The sequence below is a fragment of the Lactuca virosa genome, chromosome 3, assembly GCF_052849685.1.
Source record: "Lactuca virosa cultivar CGN04683 chromosome 3, Lactuca_virosa_CGN04683_v6, whole genome shotgun sequence".
In the NCBI taxonomy this organism is placed as follows: Eukaryota; Viridiplantae; Streptophyta; class Magnoliopsida; order Asterales; family Asteraceae; genus Lactuca; species Lactuca virosa.
In genome coordinates, this window is record NC_136428.1 from 163,711,277 (window position 1) to 163,720,842 (window position 9,566).

A 9,566-nucleotide genomic window follows, 5' to 3' on the forward strand; every position below is an offset into this window, starting at 1 on the left:
AACGTTGTATGGTTAGTATTTTTTCGGAATATGTCGAGAATATAATTGAAGTTTTTATGGATGATTTTACGGTATATGGAAACTCTTTTCAAGAATGTTTGACCAATCTCACCAAAATTTTAAAAAGATGCATTGAAACGAATTTGGTTTTAAATTTTAAGAAATGTCATTTTATGGTGAGTCAAGGTCTTATTTTGGGTCACATTGTGTCTAAGAAAGGAATTGAGGTAGATCAGGCAAAAATTGATGTTATTCAAAGCTTACCCTACCCGACTTGTGTTCGGAAAGTTTGTTCTTTTTTAGGTCATGCCGGATTCTACCGGAGGTTCATCAAGGACTTTTCAAAGATAACAAGACCAATGTGTCAACTCTTGCAAAAAGAGGTTGATTTCGAGTTCAATGAGGCGTGCAAAGAAGCTTTCGACAAGCTCAAGGAATTGCTTACATCCGCCCCCATCATACAAGCACCAAATTGGGATCTTCCCTTCGAGATCATGTGTGATGCAAGCAATTATGCTATTGGCGCCGTTTTGGGTCAAAAGAATGGAAGAGACTCCCATGTGATCTACTATGCATCGAGGACACTAGACAACGCTCAAAGCAACTACTTTACCACGGTGAAGGAGCTATCGGCCATAGTGTTCGCTTTGGAGAAGTTTAGGCAATATCTACTTGGCACCAAAGTTATAGTGCATTCGGATCATGCGGCTCTCAAGTACTTGATGAAAAAGAAAGATGCAAAGCCAAGATACATCCGGTGGATCTTATTATTGCAAGAATTTCATTTGGAAACCCGAGACAATAGTGGATGCGAGAACCTTGTTGCCGACCACCTAAGCCGGATCATTTCAAATGAAACTCCTCTCCCGTTGCGGGACGAGTTTCCGGATAAGCATCTCTTTTCCCTTACTCAATCTATTCCTTGGTATGATGATATCGTTAACTTTTTGGTCACGAAAAGGTATCCCAACACATTCACACGCGCTCAAAAAGATAAATTGAAAAGTGATGTAAAATACTACGTGTGGGATGAACCTTATTTGTGGAAACATTGTCCCAATCAAATCATTAGGCGATGTGTGCCCCAACAAGAACATCAATCCATTTTACAATTTTGTCATGAATTTGCTTGTGGGGGACATTTCGGACCTACCCGAACTTTGAGAAAAGTTCTCGAATGTAGACTATTTTGGCCAACCATGTCACGCGATTGTTATTTATTTTGTAAAAGTTATGAACGGTGCCAAATGACGGGGGACATTTCACAAAAAAATCAAAGCCACAAAATCCCATCCTTTTTTGTGAAGTTTTTGACGTATGGGGAATTGATTTATGGGCCCATTCCCTGTCTCATTTGGCAACGTTTACATCTTACTCACGGTTGACTATGTCTCAAAATGGGTTGAGGCCAAAGCCACAAGATCGGATGATACCAAAACGGTTATCGAGTTTTTGAAGTCTAATATTTTTGTGAGGTTTGGTGTGCCTAGGGCTTTGATTAGTGATAGAGGGACGCATTTCTGCAACAAGATGGTGGAGGCTTTATTGAATAAGTACAACATGACCCATCGCGTCTCTACCGCCTACCACCATCAAACGAATGGTCAAACGGAGGTTTCAAATCGTGAAGTGAAGAGTATTCTTGAGAAAACAGTGAACCCAACAAGAAAAGATTGGAGTTTAAGGCTTGATGACGCCTTATGGGCCTACCGGACTGCTTATAAAACCCCGATAGGCATGTCTCCATTTAGATTGGTTTTTGGAAAGCCATGTCATCTTCCCGTGGAATTGGATCACCGTGCATTTTGGGCGGTAAAGCAATGCAATTTCAATATTGATGAGGCGGGAAGACATAGGAAGCTTCAACTTCAAGAGTTAGAAGAATTGAGAAATGACTCTTATGAAAACTCGAGAATTTACAAGGAAAAAACGAAGCTCTTCCACGACAAGTCCATCACCCGGAAGCATTTTGAACCGGGGCATAGGGTCTTACTTTACCATTCACGATTGAAGTTATTTCCGGGCAAGCTAAGGTCAAGATGGATTGGGCCCTTTATTGTGATAAAGACCTTTGACCATGGGGCGGTGGAAATTCAAAGCGAAAAGACGGGACAAATTTTCAAAGTCAATGGGCACCGTTTGAAGCCATTCTATGAAGGTTTCAATGCTAATGCTCTTGAAATTATCCATTTTGATGTCCCGAGGTGTTGAAGCAAACAAGGAAGACGTCTCGCCAAAGACGTTAAAGATGGTCATTTTTGGAAAGTATTATGTTTTCGTGTTATCACATTCGAATAAAGAAGTTTTGAATATGTTTTGATGTCTATTAACACGCTGTCGCGCACATATTAAACAAATAAATTTATCACTGCTGGTTGCACTAAAAATATAGCACAGGGAAGCAGGGACGAATCCTCAGGGACACAGCCTAAAAGTCAATCCCTTTTTGCATCAGGCACATCTAGTCAAGAAACAGAATATAAAAGGGGGGTTTTTGATTAAAACTAATAACTAGAAATGCAGTGATAATAAAGTAAATGAAAGTCAATAATAAAAACAATTCCAATTCTGCTGCGACTTTCCTAATCTTGCAACTGATCCAAATCTGATTATTTGAGATGCGTTCTATCTAAGCTGGTACTGAGAAAAACTAACAAGCTCTAGTAATTTCTCTTTTACCTAAACTAGTTAATCAAAACAAGATCTTCAATTAACCCTAACTTTTTACTGTTCAATTAAACAAGCTCTTAATTAAATCAGAAAAGCAACTTTATGATCTGTGCAAAATTCCCAGCAATACCTAATACTTCTCACATGCTCGGAAGCGTAAAGATATGATTTTTACAGTTTATACCAGAGTTAAATCCCAACACGGAACCAATCTGATACTTGTTACTTTTACCAGTTGACAAGAACAATTACAAATTCTATTAACTGATTAACTGGAATGATAAAACCCTAGCTAGGTGATCAGACTAACAAGAATCAAAATCAAACATTCATTAAGAACAAAACTGAAGAATCTAGATAGAAACACAAATCAAAAATCAGATCTAATGATCAATCACATGAAAAGTACTCGTCTTTGTAAAACTGAAAACTAGGGTTTAGCCAGACATGGCTAAAATCTGATAAAAACAAATGAAAAGAGACATCAAACTACTAATCTTAATAAACTAAACGTAGGAGATGATCCAAAGTCTTCATATCTTCAGAAATCGTTGAAATCGGAGAAGAAACGCCTCCAAAATCGTATTTTCGTCGTCTGAAACCTCTGGAATCGCCAACTTTGGTTACTGGAAGGTTATGAGGCTGTATTTATACGTCTAGCTGTCAAAACGACGTACCTGCGATCGCAAAGGACATACATGAGATCGCAGGTTTTGAAGTAAACGCGTCTCGTGCCTTTTTAATGAAGTAGGATGCTATTCTGGAACTTTTTGGCCAACCTGCGACCGCATGTACGCAACCTGCGATCGCAGGTTTTCATTTTTCACTTCCGGATGACTTTTTGGCACAAAAGAACCTCGATGACAAGTTGCGACCTAACCTGCGATCGCATGAAGGCAATATGCGATCGCAGGTTGTGCGTAAGACGTCCGAAATTTCGTCTACTTTTCAGATCATTTTGAATCGCGTCAATCGGAGTTACGGTTCTCGAGATATGGTCAAAATACTGACATGGGGTCAAAGCTGCCAGCAACATCCTTTAACTTTAGATTGCCGATTCTATCTTCTGGTGATCAATTCAATCAAATGTTTCTTGACCAAATCATCTTTCAAGCATTCCTCATAATTCTTCATAAGTCCCAAGCTCCATTTTAAGCTCCAAACGCACATCCAACTGCTCCCAATGCACTGCTCCACTCGAACTATCTGAAATTGACATAAAAACATGAGCAGTACGGGAATTCTTGCGAATGACATGAGCTGAACATTATTTAAACAAATGACATGCAAATGTGCAAAATATGATCCTAAATGCTAATGAAAACTACCCTATAAGATGCATAAAACGGCATCTAACAATGTCTCTTTTGGAGTTAATTTTGAAGCATTCGAGAGTTTTTAGATGTTTGGGACCTTCCAAGGCAAAAACTAGTGAAGAAACGGAAGAAAACGGAGAAAAATCGAGAACTGGGAGTTACAGGTTGCTCGACCCACGTACGGGTGCGCGGCTGGTGTGCGCGGCCGGACTCCAACTTGCGACACAAACATAGCTCGTAACTGCAGAGGTTGCGCGACCCGCGTGCCCCCCTGCGCGACCTGCGTGCTGCCTGACGACCATGCCTTATTTTTGTTGACCAGCTTTGACTTCTGTTGACCAGGTGGATTAATGAGTTGACTAACATTGACTTTCGTTGACCAGAACTTGACCATGGATTAAAACTTCCAGCATTTCATCATCTTCATTCAACCCTAACAAACCCTACCATTTTTCTCTCAAACTCTCAAGAATACAAACACCCACCTCTCACTAAAATTCGATTTCCCGGAGTTCTACCGGTCGGAATCCGGCGAGACCACCGCCATTCTTCACCACTTTCCATTCTTTACAAACCCACCCAAAAATTCCTCCGATCCACCGCCAGAAATAGGGGCGCCACCACCACCTACCTCGCCGCTTTCCGACCATTTTCCGGCCAACTCCGGCCACCTCTCGCGATTCCGACACCACCAAAGTGTTTCTTTTTCCAAGCTCTATACATCCCACCGAACAAAACCTCAAAATCTCACCAAAAATTTCGCCGGAAATTTTGAGCCACACCGAGCTGCCGCCAGATTTTTCGCAAAAAATCAAGTTGAAATTATTGTTTTAGTGAACAAGTCTTGCATTTTGGCACCCACGAACAACCACAAAGCTTGGGGTGCACGGTAGCGGATTTCGGGTTCAAGTTTAATTTTTGGCACGAAACGATTGATTCGGGTATCTTCTTTCCTTGGTTTTTATTACATTGCATTGGTCTAATACGATAATTGCAACCAATCATGCTTTGAAAATTGCCTAGGATCGTTAGTTATTGCCTGGTTTACTTAGAAAAATTGGTTTGAAAATGGTTAAAACTTAAAATTGGTTACTTTGTTTGGGAATTTGCTTAAAAGTGTTTAAACTTTGGTTGGGGTTTGTTCATTTTGACTAGAAATTCTGCCGAATTTTTGTTATAATTGTCAAATCGAACCGAGTTGTGTTGTTTGAAACCATTTTGAATTGTCAAAAAGTTGGGTGCAATTATTTATTGGGATTTTTGTGTTCGGTTTAAAAACAGTTGCATTCATTTGCGAGTGGTGAGGTTAGGGATTACTTTGGTGAAATGTTTTTAATATTGTAGGTCTTAAAAATGGGCAAAACTAGTTGATCCTAACCCGCAAAAGGATGTCGTCGGTCCATCACGCAAAGCAGCCGGTAAACACAAAAAGGGAGGACAAGAGGGAAGAGATCCTTCCCTCACCAATGCTGAAATCAAAGATTATCGCTCCAACCTTCGGGGTCGCACAATCCGGCCGACAAAATTCTACCATAGAAAGTCCATGAAAAAGCTTGGGGTGCACGATGGCGTATCATTTCTGTTCCAAAAAATGAGTTGGCGTGGTTTTCTTATACTCTGTGACAGAACTTATGAGGAACCCACAATGGAATTTCTTAGCACATATGCACGAGACGATGCGACGAGAGTCCTCACATTCCAGTTGAAAGGGGAGCACCATAGGCTCACATACACAGACCTTGATTCCATCATGGGTGTTGACGATCCATACTGCATCAGTCCCCAACATCAAGAGTACCAAGATTTTCTGCGTAACCCGGATGCACACTTTTGGATGCAAATTTCCGGTCTCACTACCTTCAACCCAAGCCGACAGCGAGCCAAGCACATCGTTCACCCCTGCTGGCGAATTGCTCACTGAATTCTCACGACAAGCATCTTCGGGCGCCTCGAGCCCGGTCAGATCAACAGATGTGAGCTATTTTTCCTCAGAAGCATGAGGCGCGGACTCTCCCTCAGTTTTTCAGCCTTCTTTTTAGACAAATGCGACTCCATACGTCAGCGCACTACGGGGAAAATTTTCATCGGGGGACTTATCACGATCATAGGTCGAGCCGTCGGCCTAGACTTCCCTGCTCCCGAGTACATACCTGTCGATACCCCAACCAACTACCTGCTAGACTGTGATGCTCTCATTCGGATGGAAATGTTGCTCGATCGGGGAACCCGCAAGTACAGTTGGCTAGACTCTGACAAAACCCCGGTTTACATCCTTCCAAGTTGGATCGATTCTTCATTCGACCCAGACGACCCCGACACTTGGCTTCCTCCAGATCAGTTGACCCAAGCAGGTGTATTTCCAGAATTCGTCGATGATGAGGGTGACAACGCAAAGGAGCCAGAGGAAGATGATGATGAAGAGGACGATGAGATGCCTGAGGCCGAAGACCATTTTGACCAGCCTCCGGTGCAGCAGCCGATGTATCAGCATGACCACCTCCAGGCCCCTCCACACCATTTTGACCAGTCGCGACAGCAGGGGGGACACGATATCCCATCATACTTCCCCCTGCATTCTTTGACTAGTTTACCACAATGTTCTCCACGGTTCAGCGTATCGACACTTAAACTCAAGAGAACACCCAAGTCATCCAAGATGTGGCAACACGCGTTAGTCGACTGGAGCAGTCCTTCCCACCCACTTCCCGCCAGGTCCAGGATATGTGGAATTACCACTATCGCCACGGGAATTTCTCGCCGCCCGATCCTCCGATTTAGGTCATTTCCGCCCTTACCTTAAGCATTGAGGACAATGCTTGTTCTTAAGCTTGAGGTGGGGTATTTCCTTTTACTTATTCATGTATTTTTTTTAATTAGGTTGCATAACATTTTAGTTTTAAGCTATTTTGCATTCATTTTTTTTATTTTATAAAATTCCAAAAAGATTTTACTTTCTTCTTTCCTACTTTTTATTTTTGCATAACATTTAGCTTAGGGAATTAGCATTCATGCCTTTTTGTTGTTTGTTTGTTCTCACCCCCCATTGGATGCCATGGAACAGGTTCACAGTTATTGTATCATTATTGGTCCAGGATCTTGTTGCTATCTCACCCATCGAACCGGGACCACTAGTTGCAGTTTGGGACTTCATACTTGGGATCAGGTGCTGGAAGCTTAAAGGGGTAAGTGATCATGGCCAGGTAGCTTTCATGAAGAAATATGCATGCAATACTAACAACTGTAGGATATACTATAACAATGGATGTTATTAGCCTTGCAGTCCATATGGCCGAGAGGACCACACTTGATCATGCTTGAACCGTTAGGATGAAGCACTGGTGCTTGTCCCCGAGTAGAATCCATATCCGGTCTCTTTACATCACCATATTCTTTTTGCGATTTTCTTAGGATTCTAGAGAGCCTTTTAGTCCACATTTGGACATTTTCATTATTTTTGAGAAATCACAAGTTTGAAAAGGAGCGTACATCTTTATACTCCACACATGGTCGTTTTCACACTTAGACCATTCGGATTACATTATTACCCTTTCGGTTCCACTCACATACTTTTGGGAACCAAATTTTGAGTCAAAAAGTTTTCTTGATAAAAAAACATATCATTATTACGAGCTGCGTTTATCATAGATGGGTGACCGGTTCAATTATTGAACAAATTTTCCTATATTTTGGTCACCCGACTTTTGATCGCTCATTTATTTAGGAATGTTTTGTTGTACATAGATTGAGTTGTTTTTGCAAATTGGTGATGTTAGGCAGACTGTCGAGACGGATACTACGGGAGGTTTGGGCCAACACTTAGTGAACGGATTCCTACAACGGTTCCTGAGCGATGAAACCCAATCATACTTGAGAGTGGCCGACAAACGTGAGATCACGCAACTTTCGGGATAAGAGTGTATACTTAAAAAAAGAGCTCCATACGAGCCCATCCAGCTGTTTTCTCCCTACTACAGATGTTCTTCATTGTATGCATGTTCCATTAGGTCTGCGACTGACCATCCCTCCTTACTCACCTAGAGGAGTCGTCCTAGTTGTGGTTTATGGTTCCATTGTCATCAGATGAAAAAGTCATGAGATAATAGCAAGATCAATTCTGACCATGTTGACTAACGGTTATCAGGTTCCGCGATTCTGTCCATTTTTTTATTTTTCTTAGGTTAGTTCATCCCGAATTCATTTTAGTCTTGTCTTACTTGAGGACAAGTAAGGTTTAAGCTTGGGGTGATTTGATAGTTTCATTTTATTTACTTCTTTTTATAGTTTGTTTTAGCATATTTCATCAATAATTTAGTTAATTTCCATGCATATTTTCCTTTTTGTTATTTTATGACCATTTCGGGTACTTTCTAGTTTTGTAAGCTTAATTGCAGATTTTAAGGAGATTAGCGGAGTGGGATCTTTAGGAAGCGATTGGACTTAGAGGATGTCAAGGATCTTGGGCTTTATAATAATGGAAGTTGATGCATAGAGCGGGCTTGATGATTATTTGAAGGCTTGGAGAAAATAAAGTTTGAATTTGCAAGAACCGGAAGAATATTCGAGCATGTGGAGATTAATGATCGGTTGATTACGTGAGCTATGGATCATTTGGAATAGTCATCTTGGGCTTAAATTGAAGAAAACATGAAGAATCATGGACTACAAGCTTAGTGGACTCGAACTGGGCCAGTGGGATATGCTTTGGAGGCCCAAAAACTCAAAGAAGCCCATATCAGGCACCACCCGTGCAACCCACCCGTGCAACAGCACGCGGGTCGCGCACAACACTGCAGGGGCAAATTCAGAATTTCATTTGGAAGGCTATTTGAGGAACTTGGTGCCCATTTTTTGGGGACTCTTGCACATCCGAAAATTCATCATTTCTCTGGAGATTTTGGAGCATTTTGAAGGCCAAGAACCCTCAAGAACTTCATCATTTTTGCTCTTGAATCTTGTAGAATGTTTGGTAAAATCTTTTCTAACTTTGTTTCTTTGGGTTTAGCCATGCTTGGCTAAACTAAACTTGGTTGACTTTTGTTAAATCCTTTGAACTTTTGTTGAATGTTGAAGAATCCATGAACTAGTTCTTAAATCTTTATTGGAATGTTTTGTGTTTTAACATCTTATCACTACTTGTATATTTTTATTCATGAGTTTAAATGTGTTTGTGGTGATTAGTTGGCTAATTTCTTAATTAAGTAAAGGATCCTCAAATTAGCAAGCAACAAATGATTTTTTTGTTAGTTTTTCTTCACACAATCATAAAAACATTTCCTCCAACATGGTAGTGAAAGCATTTGACTCCTCTTGGATTTGGTGACTTTTTAGTTCTTAATGCTAGTTGAATTTCACTAATTACATGCTTAATGGAAATTGTGACTTTGACTACGGAAATTGTTATGAGCTTCTCTAACCATTTTAACAACTAAGAAAAGTCTAGGTAATCTCAAGCTTCTTGGATTACTATAGACAAATTAAGGATTTAAATCAAGTATTGCACCATTGGATTCTAATGATATGTTCATCAAAAGTCAAAGTGAGGAAACCTTAAGTCAATCATCCTTCCCTTATTGATTTTAC

At 40.7% G+C, this 9,566-nt stretch overlaps 1 protein-coding gene across 1 annotated transcript; it reads left to right on the forward strand.

Moving 5' to 3' along the window:
- The first annotated feature begins 359 nt into the window (after positions 1-359).
- LOC145164230 (uncharacterized) lies at positions 360-2,211 on the forward strand. The gene is made up of 2 exons (XM_079082953.1): positions 360-961; positions 1,491-2,211. Exons 1-2 carry the CDS (start codon positions 360-362, stop codon positions 2,209-2,211), a joined length of 1,323 nt encoding a protein of 440 aa, XP_078939079.1.
- The last annotated feature ends 7,355 nt before the right edge of the window (positions 2,212-9,566 follow it).